This window comes from Erpetoichthys calabaricus, chromosome 8 (genome assembly GCF_900747795.2).
Source record: "Erpetoichthys calabaricus chromosome 8, fErpCal1.3, whole genome shotgun sequence".
Classification (NCBI taxonomy): domain Eukaryota; kingdom Metazoa; phylum Chordata; class Cladistia; order Polypteriformes; family Polypteridae; genus Erpetoichthys; species Erpetoichthys calabaricus.
In genome coordinates this window covers 123,112,947-123,139,127 of record NC_041401.2, presented here as the reverse complement: position 1 = coordinate 123,139,127, position 26,181 = coordinate 123,112,947, and the positions used below count along the sequence as shown (strand labels likewise).

General features: G+C 35.7%; 1 protein-coding gene across 13 annotated transcripts in view; it reads right to left on the bottom strand.

Moving 5' to 3' along the window:
* Nucleotides 1–26,181, bottom strand: part of kcnab2a (potassium voltage-gated channel subfamily A regulatory beta subunit 2a) — a 405,095-nt gene that overhangs the window by 33,572 nt on the left and 345,342 nt on the right. For all 13 annotated transcript variants that reach the window (XM_051930893.1, XM_051930890.1, XM_051930888.1 and 10 more), the window contains 5 exons: nt 13,269–13,306; nt 12,374–12,453; nt 9,682–9,726; nt 9,088–9,132; nt 4,117–4,160 (listed from right to left, as the gene is read on the bottom strand). In XM_051930893.1, the coding sequence (XP_051786853.1) occupies nt 4,117–4,160; nt 9,088–9,132; nt 9,682–9,726; nt 12,374–12,453; nt 13,269–13,306 (252 nt within the window). The remainder of the gene's footprint in view (nt 1–4,116; nt 4,161–9,087; nt 9,133–9,681; nt 9,727–12,373; nt 12,454–13,268; nt 13,307–26,181) is intronic.

Sequence of the window (26,181 nt, the reverse complement as noted above, 5' to 3'; positions counted from 1 at the left end):
CTATCTTTCACAATGCATATACAGACAGAACAAGAAATAGACCATACAACACATAAATAGAAGTTTGCTCTTACTTTTATCCATAAAAGTGGGCGAAACTATAAATTATATCTGCCCTTCTTAATTCTTATGTAATTCGGTATCCAAGAAAACATTCACTTAAGACCAACATTTCAGTAAATGTTAGGAGTTCTAGTATTTTAGCTGGTTAGATGGATCACCTTTTGCTTAGTTACAAGTCTGACTGTTCTGATAGTGGAATCAAGTTTTTTCTAACAAGATGTGTATGTACAGTACGTGCCACACACTGTTTGAAACTGCTACATTACTGTGTGATGGCAGCTGCTGTGAACTGATGGAATTCAAGTTTGTTTCTCTATTACATTTAGGAAGAGAAATGTATAAATATTAAAATTGTACCTTTCACAAAGATTTTTAGTTACAGTAATACCAATCGCTAGAAACACACATGTAAGTACATTTGCTGGCTTTACCCAAACTACAAAGTTACAGCATCTGCCTCTGGACTAAAGTATAAAGCAGGACTGTACTTATTGTTTATTTGGTTCCTGTCATATCAAAATGTGGATTCAATGCTTTATCTTTATTTCCTTTAGGTCCCATTAAAAGCCCTTTTCTGAAATATGTGGAACATTGCTGAGTGCACTTTATTGTTCTTTGTTCAGATATTTTTTTCTCTGGGCTTTGGTTGCGTCTTATTGTTGCTGACTGCACTGCATCTACAGTCTATGGGATGTGCTAGCATAAAATAAGCCTGCTAAGAGGTGGTGATCAGTCATCTTTAGTCTTCAGTGAGAGGAGTCTTCTGCTTTTATGTACAGTCTCTCCTGCTTATGCACCTTACTGTTCTCTAGCAAGGATGCATTCAATGCAATGTCTTCTGCATCTGCAGTCCTGCATTAGATTAGCCTTTGTAGTAGAAGGATTGCTCCATGCCCTAGACAAGAGTTCCTGATATGCAGCAGTAGATAAAATCAGTCTTTTTCTTTTGTAGAAAGTGGGCAGAAAGCAGGTAACTAGTGCTGAAGGTTGGTTATAAAGGAAGGAGTGAACATTTTGCCATTGACTTCTTGGGCAAAATAAACCAAACCTTTTAGTTGATAACTGGTGCAAATTTTTGTCCATCAAGTTTGGCAAAGGTTATTTCTGATTATTTTGCTCACTGAGCAGGGGCCTTGTGTATAAACTGTTTATACACAGAAATGTGAATAAGCCATTTCTTATGCAAAAGTTGTGGTTTATAAAACATGAAGATGGAGGGTCATTTTGTTTCACGTTTCATTGAGGCATCAGTCACATTCAAATATTTATTTCACTAATTATATCACAGTTGACACGTTCTCTCAATAAAGCTGTCTTCAGTGTTGGAAATAATGCCTAATCCATACACTTAATGTTTATTGCCTTAAGTGTGTTAGCTATCCATCATGTCTATAAAAAGAATGTACTCTGAATTGTTTGTCAACAAATGGCAATGGCAGCGTTAGATCTTTTTGGATGATATCGTCAATTGCACACTAAGAAAGGAGTAAATTTGCAGGGATCACAATTATTTTTGGCTCATGATAATGACTTGCTTATAAGCTGTTTTAAGCTTCATAGAGCTGTCATCCTGGAGTTATGTGTTGAAATAAAACCTACATTACAGAGACCACCATGCAGTAATCACACAAGCCCCGTTCTGTTGCAGGTTTTAACAACCGTGGAGTATTTGGCAACAAGCGCTTTTCAGTGTGAACTGGTTGACTCACAGTCATCCCTGAGTCGTGTCATGCCATCTGTATGTGATGGTATAATTAAGATGCTAATTAAGACATACAATTTCCTTACAATAAGGGAGAGCAAGTTGAAATCAAAGGGTAGTTTGCAGTGATTGCCGATTTTCCTAATGTAATAGTCACTTATGACTGCACATTTTTACATATGTAGCAATAAATGCACCGTCACAGATTTAATTGCTTTTGTAAACAGAAAGCACCTTCATTCAATTTATATACAAATAATGTGTAATGCTCAATGTGTCTGACTAACGTTGTTGTGAGCTGGTCTGGTTCAACCCATGGTTCCCTAATTTTATCAAATAGCAGTGTGAGAAACAGACATCAGAGTCATGCTGAGTTTGTAGGTTGTCTCTTGGTAAGTAAACTAATCTATAGGGGTAATAATTACATTACGGAAAACTGGTATAATTTTTCTTTTAAGTGATAGTGGGCACACCAAAGGGGAGAAAATATAATGAAAGTTATTACTTCATGTGATCGATGACAAAATGGACTATTGGTTTATTAAAACGTAGATGGCAGTGTTTGGATTTGTTGGGCAGCACACTGCTATACAGCCCCACAAAGGTTTGCTGCATTGTAATAGCATGTTTGGATGTTGTACATAGAATGTAAAGAGAATTATATGTATTGTAACATTGACATTTACTGGTCAAAATGCTTTTAAAAGTTCTCAATATCTTGCAGTTTTGAACATATACAGCCTGTGTCATATGCAGGATACTGACAGCGGTATGGACAATGCATAATGGCACATTGCTATTGCTTTTTCCATTCAGCTGCTGTCACTTGCTCCCACTCTTGTGTTTTTCTTTTATTTGTGACTCCTGCAGAGGGACAATCAAGAAGAATATTTTGTGGTTCACTTTAGTCATTAATATCTTGAATTCACATTCACTGAAATTTAATTTTCTGCCTTCTCCTGTGGTTTGTAGCAAAGAAGTCACTTCTCCTTCTCCTCTTTACTGAGGGTTTTTACATTCTGTGGTGCATTACTGCCAAATTTAGATGGTGATCAGATCATAAATATTCAAAAAAGGTGTTTTTACATCCTATTATGGTTACTGACAGGGAGTAACAGGGATGTGCTAAAAGCGCATACACAAGCACATAGTTTTAAGTTGATTTGAAATTTAAAAGGAACTTGCCATGGTATGTGATATACGTATGGTTTTATAAATTTGATTTGTTTTGTGCATATCATGTTTTTGCCCTTCAACCATAAGTAAAACTTTTGTATAGAATCCAAGCAAGTTGTTATACATGAGGCCTCAGGAAGGTAAATGGTACATAACTAAGACATCTCTGACCCAGGAGATATAGGCACCAGTAACAATCAATTGTGATTAATATAATCATGTCAGAAAGAGACAGAGATGTAGGATTCCAAAATGAGGCCCAGTGTACAAGTTTCAAAAAGAACTCACATTTTGGCTGAAGTTAATTGTAAACTGTAAGTGAAGGGGGCCTACAACTCAGGTTTGCCACTTTAAGTCTCATATGCCATTACAGAGAAAGGAGAGCAATGCTTTGTGTTTTAACATGGCAGTGTTAAAATATGAACACTGAAATTATCCAATGTAACACAGGCCCACAGAACCTTAGTCTGTACACTGGTGTTTTTGAGACTTCCTGGGTCAGATTATCTACCCAGTAACTCATAACCAGAGTAGCAATTTTGTACATTATTGTTATCTGTAAAATGTCTGCCTGGAAAACAGTAACCAAAGCTCAAAAACCACACCAAAGATTCTGCAAACATTTATGTCTCTTTAGCAGAGTCACCTCTTGGTCTGGATAACTTATACGTTTATTTTCATCAAGGCAAGATTCAGCTCAACAATCCTGCAGTGTGAAGATTATACTTTTATTGTGACACCCAAAGTTTGTGTTTTGCTTAATATGGAAAGGCCTCATCAAAGTTGGATCTCAATGTAATTTCATTTATTGGGGTTTATTAATACTGGTGATTTGACCAGAGGTTCACATATACTTCCAACAAAGTCGAAGAATATGTTTTGACATGCAAAAGAAGCTTTTGAGTATAATTTATTTACTCCAACTGTCTTTATCAAGAGCTTTGATGAGATTCAAATCACGTTTTAGGTGAAATAAATACTGTAGTACAGATAATTCTAAAATATTTCATCAACTGTTTAGTTACTAATGTGCACATTTTATAGGTTTATTTCCTGGTCTTCAGACAAACAGGTTTTTACACTCTTGATCAATGGAATCATAGTAGATACTAAAAAGAAGATTGGACAGAATGATTTATGACTTACTGAGGTAAAGTAAATGAGAAGTGTCGTACCTTCTATTATGTGTTTTCTTGACAGTCCTCTTTCAGTTTCTGCCCTGAGTGTAAGAAAAAGAGAGAACAATTAGAAAAACTATTATTGTTAAATGACTGGTAATAAAGAACAAAAAATCAAAATTTTAAAATGACTAACCCAATTGTACCTATATTTATGAATGTGCAAGTCTAAGAAGTAATGGTTTTGTGTATGAGCCTATATTGTGAAGTGTTAGCAAGGTATCAAAGCATTTCTTCTTTTTGTGAATGTTTCTTTAATATTTGCATTTCCCATCATTTACTTTGCAAGTAATCTAGGAATCTAGTGTTTGATGGCTGCTGAAGAAGGATTTGTGGTCAGGAAATACTCAGAGCTTTGGCAGTAAAAAGAACAAACGTGAAGCTATCAAAGCTTCAAATGACCATGTGTGCTTCTGATTACTGGTATTTAATATCCAGCGTGGGAGCAGAGTTTTATTAGAGTTGGAAAATGTGGTAAAAGTGCCAGAGCAGAATATGACTGAGTACATCTAGTAAGAGTAAGAAAGAACACGATGCTGTCTTGTCATGTCCAGGAAACTGAGCAGTAAGAGAAAGACAACTGCTTAAAATAAGAAGTGGTATTTGAAAAATTATGATAATACTGATAACATTTTCAGATTAACGTTCTATTAAAAAAAGCCAATAGGACATAAAAATGCAGACAAACATAAGAAATTGTCCGTTGTCATATTGATGATCTTCTTTTACCTGACAAAAGTGTGATTCTGTTCTCAAGGAAAGAAAAACAGAAAACATCATGACTTTTATGCTAAGACGATGACAAACTCAACAGCACTCTTAAGAATGAGCCGTGACAACTTCTACATTGTAAAGATTACCAGGATTTGTCAATGGCAACAGGTATATGATCATATATTTTTAGTAATTGTGTGGCTTAACTTTTATACTGTTTGCAATTGAAGGAAAGTACTTATTGTGAAATAGATTTGATATTACAAGTGTTGCCCACTTTATAGTACACAATATCCAACTCAAATGGGACAAACAATGTCTATATACATCAAAATTAAGATATAGTACATGGCAAAAAATTTAGTTTGTATTCATTATTACTAAATTTCAAAGAATAAAGTGCTGAAATGTATTACTTGAAAGTATACTTTTTTTTGCCAATGTTTTTAAACATGAAGGTACAGTATTTTTATTTCTTGGATCTTATCAGAATTCTATTTTAATGTATTTCATGTAAAAAACTTTTTTGGTTTTTCTCTGTGCTAACAGTAGGAATGCTATGATTAAAACATTTTTAGTAAACAACAGATTCAATTCTGTTGAAATGTTAACTTTTTTTTAAACAGAGATGTACTGTTGACTACCATGCATATACCTCTTCAAGTTTAGAAACATACATATAGAACAGATCAAGTTTAGAAACAAATATTAATTGCATGCTTATTTTAATTTATATGCTGAGGTTAATATAAATTATTATAATGTATTTCTATATTTATACATTTGTTTAGAATTAGCTTTTTTGTCTGTTTTACTTTCTAAAGTATTATGTGTATTTGTGTGTAAACTTGATGTGCCATTTAATATTTCATCTGGGTGTTTTTTCTTGATAAGTAAAATTAATTGAATAAGGTAACTGCATTCACTTATGTTTCATACTACAAATCATTATTAAAAAAAGTGAATAATACTAATATAATCTGGTGTAATGTATACTGGTAGATGGCAAAGTGCAGATCACTATTTCTCCAACTCTTTCCTTGCTTCATTGCATTTTCCTTTGTATATGTAATATTCTTCCAGTCTGCAGGATTATGAAATTAAGCATTTTTCCTGGATCATTATATTCAACTTGATTGTGAACTATGACATTAGATTTATCACAACTTCAACTGTTCACCTTTGCACCAAGAAGGCACATTTATCTTGCTTTTTAATAAACATATTTCATGGGGTGGAGATTAAAGTTGACAGGCTGCGTTTCTCAATCCTGTTTAGCTTGCCAGAGGTTTCAGAGTTGCCGTGCAGCTCCAGTGAGTGCACAAAACAATTGGAGACATCAAAGTCTGGGACTGATATTCATGGGCAATGTCCAGTTATAGTGTGTACTTGTTTCAAATAGTGCCTCTATGGTGCACAGTCATCTACCGTGCCCTATGATGGTACACACCGTCCTTCTAAAATTCCTGCAGGTCTCTATTGGAATGCAGGTCATCTGTCTCTTTCTAAGTTATACCTACTTCCTCTACCTCTCCCTCTAATCACCAGCATCCACTGTTTATTTTATTTTTAAAATTCCTATTTTTGTAAAATTGATCTATTTGTATGGAATGTTGTGTGATTTCAATAAAATAAAATTAAAAAAAAAAAAAAATTTAAAAGCTCCCCCATCATTATCCAAGTACCATAATCACATGCTGTGTGCCCCAGTCTAGAGTAATGTTACTTTTAAATGCATTTATGTCTTTCACCCAAAGCTATACATGGCTCTGTAGCAGTAGATTTAGGTAGAAAGAAAGGTAAATGGGGGGTTGGGGGGGAGATATAGTTTAATATTTTTTATTCTTGTTTAAAGCGGAATCCAAGTATACTTGCATCAGGAGGGGTCAGATTCACAAAATAACAAAACCAAAGACAAGGCAAATAGTGAGTCATTAAGCTGGCAAAGGATCAAACAGCACTAAACCTAACCAAAAAAAGAATTAGGGCAACAACAAGTATTTTGGGGTTGTTGCCTTTATCTTAAGGAATAACCTACAAAGAACGGGTGTTAAACAAGCCACTATGACATCACAAACCATGTGGTGCATGCACACACACCTGCCCTAGTAATATGTGCTGCCTTCATAATGATGTCAACAAACAAGACAGTTTTTATATAAAAAAAAAAAAAAACAAAAAGCTACTTAAATCTTGACATATAAACCTTATTAATGTCTGATCTTGACTCTTTAATCTGATTTTACTATTAACCTATCCCCAAGGTACCCAGCCCTTAATGTTTATCCACCTAAACATCTCTCTCTTTTTTGTAATCAGTTATCTAAGTCACTTTTGCAAATGCTAAATGTTGCGATTTCATGTACAAAATGGATCACTAAATTAAACTGGCCTTGTGGCTTTTTCTAAAACACAGTTTGTTCGGATTACTGCCTGATTTTCCTGACCATTGGACCATATGACATGGTTGGCATGTCTGACGGCAGGATGACCTTACTGGAGGTGAAATAATATAATTTCGTCCTCTGTTCAATCTGCAGCTATACTGTTCCACCCACTAACTTTCCATCCTGGCTCTCCATCAAACTTGTTTTGGTCTTCTCCAACTCACAGACCTTTCTTTACTTTCCCTCTATACAAATTGGTGTCACAACTTCCCAAGTTTGGTCCTCTTTTTTTCTTAGGTTCTTGGGATGTGGTGCTGAGTTAAAAGGTTGTCAATCACACACTCAAATCATTAACAATGAGGACTTTACTATTAGTTGACACTCCATTAGGGTACTTGAATATATTTTTGGTGATTTGAGGCTCAGAATGTTCTAGTCACTGCAGTTCAAGTTCTACATTTTCAATGTTTTTTCTTTTTTTCTTTCACCATCAGCTAAGATTGGTCCTTAAGACATGTGGAGTTACAATATTTTTTCTCCTTTCTTCCCACCTTCTTTTAGATTTTTCCTATTGCCTTTCTCTCCACATTGTTGTGCAAAGTAGATAACAAGCTTTTCCTGTTTTACTCAATTAGAATTCCCTGTATTACTGAAATATGGATCATCTAGTTCCAAGATCAATAAATGCTTGCAGTACAACTGGATTGGAACTGGGTATCTAGCGGTCAGCAATGTGGGGATTTTCTAATCCATTTGTTTTTTTCCCTTAACATGTATCAAATTTAAATAACAACTTAACAAGAGGCCACAGATTTTTAAGATGCATGCTGATAAGTTTATGTGACTATCCTCATTAAAGTGAATGTATTGACTTTAATGTACAGGGTAATGTGAACAAAACTGAAGTAACTGTTGTGATATTATACTCTTTAGAAATAAACCAATTTTGTTTTCCACAATCTATTTTTACCTGGTTTCATTAATTTCACCCAGGGTTTTTACCTCTAACTTTTATTACTATTACATAAAACTCACAGAATACACTGGTGGTTATTATAATTACTTGTCTTCCATAAAGATTTTATTAGAACTAATTTTTTTCAATGTTGGTCTCTGTCGCTATACAGATTATTCAGCTACTACTATAATAATTAAGAAAAATTACAGAGCAAAACATAATTAGGAAAGTCACGAATATTATAATTTGAACCAAACTTGCACTACGTTTAATGCTACAATTATAAGATTGAGACGGTCATATTAGTTACTTATATTATATTTGTTTTCTGGTTTGAGGTCAGTGCTGCTGGTACAGACTCCAGACACCCATCACCCTGAATGGGAATAAGCGAGTTTGAAATTGGGAAGGTTCCCTGTCCAGGGCTATGTCCTGCCTAGCAACTGATGTTGCCAGCATAAGCTGCACAAAACACTGGTGTCTGTTTGTGTGTTTTTCATGTCAACAGAATTGAAACAAAATGAGAGACTTTAATAGTGAGAAAGTGTCACAGAAACTTCAGTTAAGTCAAAATAATGTGAAATAACTCAATCCATTAAACAATGTCACATTTACATTATATGACATATGGCATTTGTCCACAATCCTGAATCCTCTACAAATGTTGGATTACTTTGCTTGTTTTTTTTTTCTTAGTCAAGCATTGCAAATGGCATATCTGTGTTTCCTCTACTATTTTTATGAATACTTGATAAGAAATGTCAGCTTTTCCATACTAGTCCCTGAGGCACAAAGTCTTCCAGGTATTTGTTAGTAATAAATAGACTGCACTGCTGCTCCTAAGAGATTAAAACTGTGCCTTAATATATATGCAATTTAAGATTTACATATTTATTTCAAAAGACGTACTTTCCACCCCAGAAGATTTTTGTTGTGATGACCAAGCTGGATCTCCTGCAAAAAAGTACAAAAAACAAACAAACAAACAAACAAACAAACAAAAAAAGATCATTTTATTATTATATCCCACTTCTATTCCAATTTTCTATCAAAAATGTCATCAGGTTCACTGTGAAGGCTGGTGTAAATTGTGCAGATTGGGTGGCAAAGTTTTATAGAAGGAGGGCGAGTGATAATTATATAAGGTAGACTATTTAGCAATTTTTTTTTCTTCCTTTATGTAAAGTTTCTATCATCGCTGTAAACTGAGCTACCTGTAAGACATGTGACCAGTCACTGTAAAGGATACAGGGCTGCATCAAAATAATCAATATGAATAACCTATGAAAAGGCTAACCACAAAATGCTTGTATGGTCCTGATAAGGTGATTGTCCCTAAAGTCACATAACTATTAATTATTCACTCTATCTTCCTCTACATTAGCGATGGACAAAAAGGAAGACATTCTTCTGCCCATTAATATTTCATTTTTACAAAGTTAGAAACTATAGCAGTAACAGAACAAAAATGGGGGTGACAGAAAATTAAAACTATTTGATTACCTCCATCCTTTCTTTTTTATTATACTTCCGAGCACCACTTCTGCCCTGAAGGAAAAAGAAAATAACTCAGTTGGTTTCATTGAGTACACAGACATTTAAAAGCCAAGAGGAGCTTAAACAAGCCTTTAAATTTTAATGTGCATTAAAAGCCTTTATTAGAAAAAGGCTGTTTCAACTAAGAAAGACTGAAGCTCAGGAGTTGTTGCCAATCTGCCCTGTACTATGGCTTTGTATAAATTGTCACATTAGGATATATTCTAGTTATTAGACAACATTTTGTTTCAGTCAACTTAATGGACAATAATACTACATACAAAAAAGCACAGTGTGACCAAACAAGTTTAACAAGCCGTTATATAATAGTCCCAATGATTTACATTATTTAAGCTATCATTACAAAACACTATATTTTGCTTTTATACATATTATACTGCCAACAGCTTGAGCATCTTAAGTTAACATTAACAATAAAAACAGCATATAATACGCATGTTAAATATATGTATCTATGTATGTATGTACTGTATGTATGTATGTAGTGTCACACATGCGGGCCTGGGGATCACCTTCAAAGCTCTAGCAAGGTAAGCGATACCACCCCAAACCAAAAGATGGTGCTGTCATTAACTCTATTTTCTCTTCTACTTGCAGCTCCCAATAAAGACTGATCTCACACGCGGTGACCAGAGAAGGCCCCGTCACCTCCTGCCGGGTCATTAAAAAAGGAGTGATGTCCAAGGGAAGAAGTCTCTGTCTGAACCTAGGCATCGATGAGTACAAAGCTCCAAATCTATTTTGCCGCAACCATTTTTGAAATTATATTGGCCAAAGTTCTGTGAGCTGGTAGGCTAACATTTTTAGTTTTGTTAGATTTAAACAGGGTTGCCCGTCTGATTCCCCTACCATTCCTCTGGACTCTGCATATCCTTTGGGCACTGACAGTAATTACCAGTGGGTCAATGTGGAAAATGGTAACCTTTTAAAACAATACATTAAATCTTATGTAACAGACCAGACAAGCAATTATTAAGAGGAAAATAATTAATTCTGTTTCAAGTAGAGCAGCACTCCTTATGCACTCGTATTCAGCTGACATTCCAGGGTCACAAGTGACAAATAACTAACTTTTTGTTACCTGTGTGTTGGCTCTTAACAATGACACATCATTAATTTCATACACAACTATTAAAAGGTCACTTGAAAAGAATATATGACTGCAGTACCCCTGCATCACTGTTTGAATATTCACTGTTTACGACTATTATGATAATCTGTTCACACTTCCTCCAGTTTATATAGTACGCCTAACTTGGGACCATCATAATATCCTATATCAATTATTCAAACTGTGTCATCCAAGGTGTTTTAGTAGTCTATACTAGTCAATCATACAAAACATTACAAAGGAGCCTAGAAAGAACTGTTGGTAGTACAGTTAACAAAACCCGGCCAATAAAACAAACAGAACACCAATAAGGATGCTGCAACTCAAGCACACTCAAGAAGGGGCAAAAGCAGAATGGTTTTAATGGATACTGGTACAACAGACGTGGCCTAGGTTAGCGCAGTGTTCCACTAGTTAGTAGAAACTCACAAAGCATACAAACAACCAGGGGTCTTTTGTCAAGGCTTTTTTAAATACATATATTTTTTAGCTTCTCCACAATAAAAACAATTCCTTTACTCTCCACTTTTGTTACTTAAACTTTCCAACAGATAATTTGCCTGAAAGCATGAAGGATAAGTTGAAAAGAAAATGAAAGACAGTTTCTCTTTCCAGAACCCATAACAAATTTCTAATTTTAGGTTCTTATAACCTGAAGCATTTCAAATGGTGGCTTTATCATAAACATACAACAGAATTACACCCAATGAGCTTGCCTTAATCTGTGAATGCTGGTTTCAATATTTTAAATTTGAAAAGTCCTGCTGATAAGACAAAGCAATATAATTAATGTTACATAAAAACAAAGCAGAAAAGAAAATATGTAGCATTAAATAAGACAAAAAAAACCTTGTAAAAATATCCAGATTATTATCTCCAGGTATGAAAGACAGTTTAGTCTAAGAAATCCACCAGAATGGCCTAAACTGTGTAGAAATGGAAGGCAGCAGCATAACTTCTCTGTATGTTTTGTGAGTAATATGGCAAGCCACCATAATAGATGTGGATTATTCCTAAGAGAACGAATTTCAAAAATAGATCAATCAAAAGACTAGCATTAACAGGACAATCAAAACATAGCCAGGGGTCGAGCTGCAAAGCAAGAGGCTATCTGTAAAGCAAATTAATGGGCCAGCAGAATGCATTCAAGAATTAAATTAAGAAAAGCATTGCAAATGGGAGCTAGGAAAAGACTTCATTTTCCTTGCACTTGAGACAGTCCACATTGCATTTAACAGTTTAAAAATATCAGTGCTGTACTAATAACTCTTCTAGATTAGATGCCCACCAAAAACAAACTACACAAACATTATATGGTTTGTCTGTAAACCTACCTTCACTGAGGAAACTATAGCTGCAGGAGTCTACATATTTCTCCCACATCTCCATACATATAACAAGGTGAAGCTGTCCAACATAGAATTCAGCAACTGTCAGAAGCCACTTTCACTCAGAACAGTGGCAGGAAAGCCCTGCTTTCCCGAGATGGAAGCATTTACAAATTACCTTCGCCTCACAATCACCTACTTGCCCGCGGCGTAGACTTCTGCTGTGTCAAACAGATTGATCCCATTCTCATATGCCAGCGTCATCAGCTGTTCTGCCATCTGGGGAAGCATCAGGGAAAAAAACAGAAGGATTGGAGAAAAAAATTAAAATGTACTCCAGGTAAAAACAGAAAAGCACCCTCAGAAACAAACAAACATTGTTGATTTCTCTTGCATTGTGACACTGTCAAAACTGAGTAGGGGGTCTAGATTTGTAACAGTCACTCCACGCCTGGACTAGATTTCCTTTTGGTTAATTTTGCATACTATTACACTCAGAATCTTTATACTCAAAACTCCACTATAAAAACATATTCACGATTTTACCCCATCCTTATCGGGAATGGCCTGGCTAATAATGCTTCTCAGATTGGAATATGTTTGTAGCACCCATAGGCCTTCTATCGGTATTCAAAATCTTAGCCTAGTGGTCCTCATCTGTGTTTATTAAAAACTAAAAATAATAATCTGCCAATGTTAATAACTGAAAATCTGACAGATTTCGGAAAACTGATGAAAAACATTAAAGCCAGTTACAAAAATTAATTTCAACTTGATGGAGAAGCAAAATTTTAATTTCAACTTTTAATGTTTATTTCAGGATGATTTTTTTTCTTTTTTACAATTCTTTAATATAATCATTTATTTCTTGCTACTTTTTAATAATAGATTGCCTTTGCAAGTCACATTTATATGTGCATTTTACTATTCAGTGAACATTATTTCTGTAACTTTGCCTCATCTGCAGATAATTGGGGATAGACTCTAGTGCTTAACATATCAGTTACAGGAAATACACAAAAGCAGGAGAAAAGCTGGGGATTTGTGTTTTTTCATCAGAAATGGATATCATAAGGTGGAAATTCAGGTCCTACCTCATCAGTAATCTGGCCTCCAAAGGTTACCCATGTTCCTGCAATGCACACAAAATTGCTGTTAAGTGAAAGATCAGCAGGAAATGTCAGAGCTGACTTAAACAGAATCTAGAAAGACTTCAAAAGTTGCATAAATAAGCAGAAACCTACCATCACATGCACATACATAAACAAAACTACACACTTACAACTTATAGGAAAAATGTTCCACTTTAGAGTCAGGGTCTGTCTATAAAAGCTGGTTTAGCAATGATCAGGCCAACAAACAGTTACAGGGTCCATTCACACCTCAGTATTTTAGCACTAAACCCAAATGCTCCTAAACCATTTGTAAAGTTCTGCCATTATTTTCAATGACACTATTCACAACTAAGCATTTCAGTAGCAATGTGGTTTAGAAAACTCCTACAAGCAGCAGTTTTTGAGTGTTGTCAGTAAAACGTTCCATTGAAATTGGTTTAAAAAATGCCTTTTTTGAAGTGTTTTTACAGGATGTCAGTGCCTCTTCCTAGATGAGCCAGGAGTGAAGTAGCTCATTGAACCTAGAAAAATCATCAATCAATCAATCAATAAATAAATGCTGGAGTCATCGTACATATGTGTGCTTTAGTCCTCTAGTGGCAGTTGTAGGTAGGCACGTAATTTGCAATCAAGTAACAAGAAATTAACAAAAAGTATAAGCATACATTCAGTTTTAATGAAGCTGAAGTTTAGTAAGTTTTGAACAGATGTTTTAACATATAGGCAGAGTATGTTCTGTGTGCAGTTCTGGATTGATCGGTATTAATAAATAATAGTCCTTGAGATGCTGGGAAATAAATAATATCCATCTCCTTTTTCCATTCCCAGCTTGAGACTGCATTTATGAACCTTGGCTGCTATGCCACCAAATAACATTATTCAAAAAATATATATCAAATGACTGAATAACTGAATCAAAACTAAACAGACACTTTTTTTTATATGTTAGTTTCACTCAATTGCACGCAGCACACTGATTTCTGATTGGATGTGTGGTTGTGCCCTGAAAAGGACCAGTGTATGGTTCACCAAATTGGCTTTTTGTGACCCGGCAGGCAATGAAATAAGGCAATGATTTTTTATTTTGAGTGGTGGAAATAAGTTTCCCATATCACTGTACTTACAAGCTTATCGACACCCATGTTTTGATATGGATGCTGCCTGAGTTTATCATAGAGAGCTAAGAATTGTCCTCTACACACTCTTTGCTGTAGAACAGGATGAACCCAATATCTGCAGTCACGGTGCTGATGACACCTGCTGTCCAGTATTGTGATCAACAAGATTAAGAGAACTGAAGCCACAGAAGGCATTATGGAGATACAACAATTACATCTTATCCCACAAAATGGTGAAAGAAAATGACGTCAAATATATTTTCCTGCAAAATGATACTTTGAAAACACTTGAAAAATGTTGGAAAATGCTTGAAAAATACTCAAAAACACTTGGAAAAACAGATGCTGGAAATTTTCAGCGCTCAAGTATGAAGGCTTATTTAGTCATAAACATTTTATCTGCAAACTTGATTCCAATACTATTGTATCAAATGTGGCCAATAGCCTATGCCTGTCTCTAGAATCTTACCAAAGATCAATAATGAGATTTCCTTGTTCTTAATGAATCATAACTATGAAATTCAAGTGTTTCTACACTGCAAATTAACAGGCTGCACTTAATTTTGACCCTTTCTTTTTGAATACTAGGGGGCTTCGCCCCCTGCTCGCTTTGCTTGCCAACCCCCGTGTTTGGTTTTCCAGATACACACTTTTAAGATTTTTTTTCTTTGAATTGTTGCTATTTCATTAGTTTCACTTTTATTTCAGAACTTCTTTAAAAACAATATTTGGAATCCTTAGAGTCCCAACATGCTGAATCTTTTAAATGAGGTCCATGAGACATGTGTTTAATGAATTTGTACCATAATTCAGGATTGGTTTCTCTGTTTGGAATTTCAGCACAGACAAAACGATCTGAATCATCAGCAGTTAATAATTTTTTTTGCAAAGTAACCAATAAATGCATGTGAGGTAAACCCTGTTTTTGAAATTCTCTGACTTAAACTTCAAAGGCCTTACAATATTTACATACTTCAGACATATCACCTATGTACATACTGTATATTCGATCTCTATTCGCCTTTTTGTTATCCCCCCCCCACCCTTACCGCATCAATCAATACCCCACTGTCACTCTTCCGTGCTGTACTCCGCCCTCCCTCAATCGAACCTAACAGTCACTCCAAAAAAAAAAAAAAAAAGGCTTCAACCTGGAAGGGATGCTACAATACTTTTGAGTTTTTCTGCTATCATATTCTTTACCTTTCTCTGCATGTGTATCGTGCCATCGTTTTTTTGAGCCTTTCGAATTCCATTGCTTTCATAATCTCTAACCTGCTCTGCATGTGTATAGCCCCAACGTTTTTGAACGTCTTTATGAAGTTATACTTTGTCTTTTAATTCTGAGCCTGATTTGACATGCTTTTTTTCAATTCCACTTGTTCCGGACTGATTATTACTTTCATTATTTTCTGAATTTGCACCTAGATTATTCTTTTTCTTTTTTGCATTTTTTTCTCTCCAACACTTTTGAGTGTCTTTTCTCCATGCTGCTCTTTCTTCTTCGCTTAGTCGTCGATGTTTCATCTATAACGTATTGTCCTTATACGCTTTATATGCGCTGAGAGCCATGGATCTGTGTGTGCTCAAAGCCTTGACACGACTGAGTGTTTTGCTGCCCGTGGTCTTATTTGATATTGGTTGTAAGTAGGGCGTGTCTTGCAAGAATCTCATGTTCTATGTCCCCGCAAAACGGTCCTGGGTCAATCTCTTGGCACAAAGTCTCATGTTTAAGGTTCCCGCGAGACGCTCCGTGGCCAGTCTGTTTCGTCTCGTGGGTCTTTTAAGTGTCTTCCGTGATCTTCACGTGAAGATCACGTCTCGTCTCCCTAGTCATTCTCTCTCCCAGGATTTTTTTTTTATAATATAGAGATATGCTGTTAAAATATTTAGTAAGGGCTAGGTTGACTTGCTGGATAAAAGAAATATCTTTCTCCTTTAAAGCAGCCCATCTAATTGCTGAAACCCAATACATGCAAAATATACTTAGCATGAAGACATAGTGAAGAGGTGTATTTGTTGTTCAAATAAACATTTTAATGGGAAAGATGTCAAATCAAACAACTTTGACCATAGGATGATTGCTGGTGCCAGCTGTGGTTTTGAGTCAAGACAGAAAGGTAAAAAAAAAAAAATATTGCATGGTCTGACAAATCTCATTTTTTTGTGCTGATAAACAGATAGTAGAAATATAAAACTTTGTGCAGAGAGGTAGGTAAAAGCTTACAGGCATTTAAAAGTTACTGAACTGCAGACAGAGATACAGAGAAGGCAGCAATAGCCGAGAGGTTACAGCAAAGCACTGTCTAAGTCAGTGAGGGGAACACTATCTATACAGTTTAATTTAAATTCTAAAAATAAATAGGAAATATTATTAACAGATAGTTATTAAAAAATACAAAAATGGGTCATTGCCACTTCTGAATGATGTTTGAATTTACAAAGATTCAGGTAGCCGGTGTATGCTACATTAAAGATTGTGAAGAACCTTTCCAGATGTCTTTTAGGGAGAGAATGATAAAGTGCACCCTGAAGAATATACTGTATGTGATGAAACTCCAATCTATAAATATAGAGGTAAGTGCACAACTGTTGGTTATTAATGTATGGAAGGAGGTGTACACGGTTTAGACAAATTAATTAGAGTCTGAAGTGTCTATTATTCATTTTTAACACCTAACATAGCAATGTGGGATTAAATTGTCCTCACAGGTGGCGCAATGGTAGTGCTTCTGCTTTGCAGTAAGGAGACTGTGGAAGATTGTGGGTTCGCTTCCCGGTTCCTCCCTGTGTGGATAGCGCTTTGAGTACTGAGAAAAGCGCTATATAAATGTAATGAATTATTATTCTTATTTATTATTATAAGGATTCCCAGTTTGCACCTTAGATTCCATCACCAGATTGCTATTTGAACTAGTGAGACCTGGGTTAGGGAGCTTAGGACAAGGAAGCATTGCCAGTAACATAAACAAATATGTAACAGTACTGTAACATAAATAACATGTTACTGTCCTCTGTACAAATATATTTTATAAATCTACTTTTCTTTCTACTCACATGCACAGCTGAAACAGATTTAGCACATGGGCTCATCATTTAGAACTGCTAGGCAAAGCATAAGACAAGACAGATAAAGACAGCTGGGGAAACGTGCACTATTTCTCGTCTGTCAGAGTCAGCATGAAATTGCATCTTCTTTGCCTTGTTTGGAATTGTATTATTCACCTAAGTGGGAGCCTGCACATGACGAAAGAGTATAAAGCCTTGGAACATTGACCAGCACACCTTTGAAGCCGACAGATGGATGGGAGATAACGTCATCTGATCCTGAAAATCCTTCCAACGCAGCGATGAAAATGGCAGACTCTACACATCAGACCCCCACTCCTGAACTGGATTCTTGCCATTGGCTTCCTTCATCTGTTATGCAGTGTAAGCCGTCATTAAAGAAAGCTAAGTTATTTCTCCTATGTGATTTCTTACCGCCGTATCACTTAGGAAGGGGTATTGCCTTTTAATATCATAGCTATATAGATTCGGATTATGTAACACGCTGCAATTACAAAAGAACTCATTCCCACAAGGAAGCTAACGACCCCTGTTGGATACAAGTACAAAAAAAAAAAAAAAAGTATTTATCCATAATTCTCTCATTATCTCTCATGGTGGTTCTTTTTTACTCCTGCAGAAAAATAAACCTGGCTTAAACCTCGGTAAGGCCAGGACTATTATATCAACTTGAGAAAGTAGTGGAGAATGGCCACATTCTGTAGAGAGAAACTGTTGAAAAATGGAAGATGAACACATTTGGGTTAATAGGGAGTGAATAGAAAAGTTACATCCATTATATTCTGTTATAGATCTCTAATGCAGTTAGTATAGTTAGTAATCAGCTATGATACAATTTACATTTAATATTATTATAAGAATAAGAGAACAAATAGGACAGTACAAAAATGAAATTAACTATTAATAAACTACTGAATCCAGTGATCAAAAATTTAGCAGAAAAAAAATCAAATGAAAAATAAAACTATGAAATTTAATTGCAGAAAGTAGAAATTGCAAGACTGATTTAACAGGATAAACAAGTAAAATAGGATAGCTGTAGATTGTTGAGTAGCAGAATATTATATATATACTAGGGGGCTCTGCCCCCTGCTCGCCAACCCCCGGGTTTGGTTAACCGGATATACAATTTAAATAGATTGTTATTTTCATTTAATTCATTTTTTATTTCTTGATATTTGCCAGTAATAAAGCTGTATTCAATGAGTTATTCTCCATCCACCCCCCACCCCCATGGCCTGCTTGTGACGTGCTGCACTGCAAGATGATCATTTAAAAACCTGTACAGCAGCTGCTTGTGACGTGCTGCGTGACGATCATTTAAAAGCCTGTACAGCAGCTGTCCTTTAAGCCAGCTTAAATTTTAAAAAGCACTAGGGGGATCTGCCCCCTGCTCGCTTCACTCGCCAACCCCCGGGTAAGCCAGCCATAGTCATATCTGTTGAATTTACAAAAGCTTTAGGAAATTTCTTAAAACACTTTTTTTCTTTTGAGTCCTAACATACTGAATCTTTTAAATAAGGTCCATGAGACATGTATTTTATGACTTTGTACCATAATTCAGGATAGGTTTCTCTTGTTTAGAATTTCAGCACAGACAGACTGATCTACATCATCAGCAGTTAATAATTTATTTTGCAAAGTAACCAAAAATGCATGTGAGACAAACCCCGTTTTTGAAATTCGATTGTGTAAATGTATGCTCTGATTTGACCAAACACTATTTCGAGTTCTTTCAATAAAATTAGGACTTTCTGAAACAATCTACTTATGAAAGGCGGAATATCCAGAGCCGAAGTAGCCGGTGGCATTGTTCTCAAGAATCGACGAATTTCTGTCCATTGTGGATTGCAAGTCATTGTAATAAACAAATCTGGCTGACCAATAGTTTGGGATATTGCCATTTTGTCACGATATAACTACCTTGATATAATGTTTGTAACATTACTGCTTTACCTACTTTGAATTTGTCGGAACTATTGATATTTAAATTTTGAACGTGATCAATGAGACCTTGCATATGTTCTGTTCTAAGTTTTACTTGATTCGATTTAATAAAGAAGAGACAATTAGCTTCGACTTTTAGATATGCATTAATAATGTAATGTTGCGATAGATGTTGAGATGACAGAAGTAAGTTAAATACATTGGGATGTAATGCTAATTTTGACCCGAAATATTGTGTGGGTGTTATTCGTTTTTCCAATATCATGACTTTCATATTATATGTCCATCCTGTTTCGTCAGGGAAAAGCAAAGGAAAGAGTAAAAGATCTGAATGTGGCGAATTATTACACAGAAACAACATTTCGTGCTGTGCTTTTGGATAAACACAAATATCAACTCTGTCTTTGATATCTCCGTCTTTCAAAACTATTATCTCTGACAATTTGTCACATGTTGGTTTATTATTAATGCGACCGTGGTCTTTCAGATTCATATAGAAATCCAAGAAAACTTCTTTGTCTGTATTTTGCAGATAAATTTTGTGCAAAGTGAGATACTTTTGGACGTATGGATTTGTATCCATTATTGGCTGTAGAATTTCTAATATGTCTGATCGTTTTACTCTTTCGATTCTATGTTGCAGCGCTTCTCCGTGATCATAAACATAGACCTGACCAAATTTTGGTTTCTACAAAATTAAACTTGTAGTAGCTTTAATTGTTGCGGTACCACAGATTCTCATAGCGTATGGTCCAGAATCATGTAAATCTATGTTTTGAGCATTGAATGATGTGTGGTTGAATATGGTTGAGAGGAGTGCGGGACTTGAAAAGATCTCCTAGCAAAAGTCTCGTCTTGCGGGAGTGCAGGACTTGAAAAGATTTCCTAGCAAACTAATAAGTTTTGAGTGCACAGGAACTGTGTCTGACAAAAGCATTAACACGAATGAGAGGTGATTGGACCGTGTGCATGTCACGTGGGACTTTAAATTATCTCTTGGCAAAAAGTCTTGTCTCAAGATTTCCTTTTTTAATAGAGAGATTTGATAAGGTACCCCATGTGGTATGAGCTGTTGAAGTACAGTATATGTAAAAAGGATTATATCAAAAGTGTGTTGATAGGGGTAGAATTTGCTTAAGCACAAAACCATTAAGATAAATTTACAATTTACATTTTAAGAATTAGGAGGTGTTGAAAGTGGAGATTACAAGGGATCAAAATGGGGGTAGATGCTTTTTTAAAATTTGTTTAAATGATACAAGTAAAATATAACAGGTACATTTGCAGAATACAGTACATTAAGTGGATCTCCAGATATTTTACAGTTGCTAAAATCTCTTGTAACAGGAATGGGTATTCATGTGACATACCACAGCAAATAACAGTTTTACTAGCACTGTTTCTAGGGTGGGTAGTTTAGCCACTGGGATGGGGGTGGGTGCAAACCAGCCCAACTTAGTGCTAGTCCTAAGTTCGGGTAAATAGAGATGGTTAGTGTCAGGAAGGGAATCCAGCTGTAAAAGTTTAGCTAAAACATTAATGATGGAGTCCAATCAGGTTTGGTAAATGCTAGGGTGTACCCTATGGCAGACTCAGCTAAAGAGGTCAGTCCAGAAGAAGACGAAGACAAAGAAGAGAAAAGAAAAGGGTAAAGTAAAGATAACAGGCAGACACTTTATGTTGGGACAACGACCGGGATAGGAAGAGAGTTGGCAGATTTGATGGAAAGGAGGAAAGTGGGAGTGTTGTGTGTGCAGGAAACCAGATGGAAGCAGAAAATGGAAGAGAACTTTAGGTTGTACAGTGGAGCAAATAAGGAAAGACATGGTGCAGGTATAGTAGTATCCAAAGAATTAAAAGATAGTTCTGTCAGTGTGAAAAGGAGGAGTAATAGGGTGATAAGCATCAAGATGGGCCTTGGTGAGACTGTAGTTAATGTCATTTGTACATATGCTCATCAAGTGGGCTGTGAGGAAGAGGAGGAGGAGGAGGATTTCTGAGCAGAAATTGATGAAGAGCTTAGATCAGTACAACAGGGAGAAAAGGTTATTGTTTGGTGTTGATCTAAATGGGCATGTGGGAAAGAGAAGAGAGATGATATTGGGGGTACATGGAGGTTTAGGATTAGAGAAGAGAAATGGGGAAGGGGAAAGGATAGTAGATCTTGCCATGGCATCTAACTTGGTAATAGTTAACACATTTTTTGAAAAGAAAGTAAATTAGTTTGTGACCTACAGTAGTTTAGGATGGGAAAGCCAAATAGACTTTTTAATGTGCAGAAGGTCTTATTTGAAAGAGATAAAGAACTGTAAGGTCATAAATAGGGAAAGTGTGACAGTGTAGCTGTTGATGGACTGGGGAGATCAGAAAATAAAGCCAGAGCAAGCAAGCACCAAGGATAAAGAGATGGAGATTAAAAGAGAAAGGGCTTAAATACAGGTTTAGGGAGAAAGTTTAAAATGAAGTGCAGTCATTCGATCGTGTGAGAAATAGTGGGAGAAAAATAGCAAAATTATATTAAGAGCAGGTGAAGATGTGTTGGGTAGGACGACAGAAAGAAGCCCATCTAGAGACAGAAAGACATGGTGGTGGAACAGAAAGGTGCAAGATATGATAAAGGTTAAGACAGGACAGTGGTAGGAGCCAATGTACAAACTTTGGAGGAGGTGTATGAAAAATTAGAGACAAAACAGGGAGAAAGAAGGATTTTTAGTACAGTGAAGACTAGGAACAAGGGTAAAAAGGATGTTAGTCAGATAAAGCAGATGGAAGAGGTGCAAGATATGATAAAGGTTAAGAAGGAGACAAAGAAGAAATGGTATCAACCAGGGAGGGAGAGAGAGAAATGTACAGACAGAAAAACAAGAGGGCAAAGAGGACAGTGGTAAGAGCCAAGGTACAAACTTTGGAGGAGGTGTATAAAAATTAGAGACAAAACAGGGAGAGAGAAGGATTTTTAGAACAGCGAAGCCTAGAAACAAGGGTAAAAAGGATTTCAGTCATATAAAGCAGATGTGAAGATGTGGTCTTAAATGAGAATGGTAAGATCAAAAACGGATAAAACAGGTACTTTGAAAAGCTGTTCAATGAAAAAAATCCAAGGGTAGTATTCAAGGATGAATCCCAAATTAAGGACAAGAACCAAGAACAAGGAGGAAGGAAGTAAAGAAAACCCTGAAAAGAATGAAAATGAAAAGGCAAAAGAACTAGATTAAATTCCAACAGATGTTTGGAACAGTTTACGAGAAGATGGAGTAGATGAGTTGTGGGATCTAATGCAGAAGATCTATGAACAGGAGAGAATACCAGAGGAGTGGAGGAACAGTGTGATGGGACACCTTTATAAGACGAAGGGTGATATTCAGGATTGTGGAAACTATAGAGGGATAAAGTTATACACAATGAAAATGTGGGAGAGGTTTATAGAAAGAAGGCTTAGGGAAGAGACCACCACGAGGAGGAGCAGTTTGGTTTTATGCTAGGGAGAGGAAAAACTGATGCAGTTTTTGTATTGAGACAGCTCACTGAGAAGCATCAAGAACAACAGAAGGGTTTGCATATGGTGTTCATTGATTTGGAGAAGGCTTATGATAGTGTGCAACTTCAAGAGGCTCTTGAGATGCACGAAAGAGAAAAGAGTATCAGAGATGTATGTGAGGATTGTCCAGGATATGTATGAGGAAGTAAGAACTCAGGTTAAAAGCACTGTTGGGATAAAAGACAAGATCCCAGTTAGAGTAGGTCTGTACTAGGGATCTTCTTTAAATCCTTATCTCTTTGAGGATGTGTTGAGTCATGGGCTAAAAGACCAATCTGCTTGGTGCATGCATTTTGCTGAAGACACTGTGTTGTGTAGGACCAGAAAAGAAGAAGTGGAGAGGACGTTTGAAGAATGGAGAAGGGCTTTGGAAGATAGAGGGTTGAAGATAAATGGGAAGAGGATAGAATGTATGAGGCTTAATGATAATCAGGATTCAGAAGTTAGCCTGCAGGGACTGCCACTGAAAAGAGTGGATACATTTAAATATCTAGGATCAGTAGTAGCCGGAGATGGAAAAGTAGATTTAGAGATAACCCATATAGTACAGTGTGGATGAAACATTTGGAAGAAGGTATCAGCAGTATTGTGTGATTGAAGAATTAAGGCAATGGTTAAAGGGAAAGTTTTTAAGACAGTGGTAAGACCAGCAAAGATATGTGGAGCTGAGACATAGCCAGTAAAGAGAGCACATGAGAAAAAGTTAGATGTGGTAGAAATAAGAATGTTGAAATGGATGTGTGGTGTTACAAAAAAAGGACAGAATAAGAAATGAGACCATCAATGGTACAGGAAAAGTGGGAGAGATAGCAAAGAAAGTACAGGAAAGTAGGTTAAGTAGTATGGATACATGATGAGGAGAGACAACGAATATGTGAGGAAAAGAGTAATGGGAATGGAAGTACTATATAGGTAAAATAAAGTAAAAGAAGATTTAAATGTAAAGGCCTTGACTGGTGAGCTCAAATAGAAATAGGAAAAAATAAAGAAGAAGAAAGTCTCATGGGTAGGTGTTAAGGCACTGTTGTGGTTAATTTTTGCAATGCATTTGTACAGTGCAATTTTTTTATTTAATCAAATTATGTACTTTCTATTTACACAGCATAAACGGTTTCAATACCAGAAGTTTAAGGTATTTTAAACAATGAGATTTTTCATTAAAACACTTTACTGCAAATGACATCCTACAAATAACAAATAAAAGGCTACAAGCTGTCACTGCTTATTAAAATAAATAACAGAAGTACAATCACATATCAGGAATGTGGATGGTAAGGCCAAAAATAAAGAAACAAAGATCATCCATGGAGCTGAACATTAAGATGATTGTATTCTGTGTCACCAAATTTCTCATATTTGACAATTTATTGACTACCTTTTTGAAGCAATGCAACTTCTTTTAAAGAGTGAGTTTGGAATTTTTCAGGTTAAAGTTATTTGTTTACAATCATGGTATATATTCATTTGCCAAATGAGGATGTATTCTAAAGAGAATTTTTTTATAAACTTTTAAAAATATCAGGCATGTTCTTGCATTTAAAATGGGTTTCAATGGGCACAAGTCTAAAAACATAATGAATATAACCATTTTTAAAACCAACAATGTTAATGAGAATTAATCCAAATCTTGATTATTGTAATCAGCATATCCATGTTGTTGTAGTAACAAAAAAGTACAATATTTTTGTAAGATTCAGCCATTTTAAAAGAAGACTAGTCATGTGCTTCACCTTCCTGCTTATCCCTTTCCACATAAACCATTCAGCTCTGGAACCGTAGTGTCCTCTATCATATATTTTTCACCTCTAAAAATCGTCTCCAAGCACTGTTAATTACATTTTTGAATCCTGATGCCTACATTGGCTGTGAAGTGCAATGTGCAATAACAAATTTAATCATGAAAAACAAATCAGAAAACACAGCAAGAAATTGGAGACGCAAACAACTACAAATGGAGTATGCATATAAACAAAATGCCAACTGTGCAAACAAATTAGGAAGCATTACAACAAAAAGCAGTGCATAATACAAATCAAAGTGGAAAAAACCGTGAAAGCTAAACATAACAATTTGATCATGGCTTTTCAATGAATGATGTGGTGGTGGAACCGAGAATGCTGAAAGATAAAAACAATCTGAAAAATTCTGAAATAATTCTGAAAAATAATAACAATTAAATTGTGTCTCTGTCATTAAATCCCAGGTCTGTATGTGATTTAGTATGTATGCCATTATTAGGTATCAAAAAATATGATTTGATTTGATTTCATGGCATACTGGCAGCTGTGTTGCTGTATCAGACACTCAGCACACTCTTGTGCAGAGCATTATGTGTTACAAGCCACAATATAAAGTAAACTGAACTGGAGAGGAAATGTCAAAAATTCCATGTACAACGGCCACTGTGAACTAATAAGCAAACAGGAAACATTATTACTTCAAGAAAAAGTTGTGATAAAATGTATTATTTCCAATTTACTTTTGATGTCACAAGAATTCCAAAGAAACTGAGAGGGCATGCTTTCTTAAATTGAACCCTTTACTGTTTCAAAATTATATATTCGGTATGATTTAAGGGTTTTGTTTTCGCATTTGAACAGGTGCCCCTTGAGCTCCATTGTAAAACATATATATCATACCTAACAAAAAGTAGCTTAAAAAATACAAAACTTATCTTATAAATTTTGAGTCCCTCCTTTATTACTCATTTTGAAATCAAAACGGCTCTAAACTGCAGAAGTTATGTTTGGCTTAGAAGTAATACCTGCAATTTCACTACTGCAGCAAGACAGCTGTTACAAAACCACTGTCACTATATCTAAGGGGAAAAGCTATCCAACAATCATTTAGAAAAACATCAGTCATAATCAATTTTCTGAACTTCGGAAAGGTCGCAGACAATGTGTACAATATGGGTGGTGCTGACTGGTCTATGAATGTAGTGCTGGTGATCTATAAGTTATTTAGTGTTATCGTTTGATGTATTCTTCATACTGTACCTCTGCAAATTTTTAAATTAACATTTTAAACTGCTTGTTTACATATTACCAATGCAGTGCACTCTCATTCATTGTTCAAAATTTGCCATAAAAAAACCTGGTGAGTCAGATTTTACATGGATAAGGGGAGTTTCGCTATGGTGAGCTGGTTGACTATCTGTCAGTTCAGGCCTACTCTCTAATAGGAGAGATGCTCCTCACCATCCACAACCCCATACAAC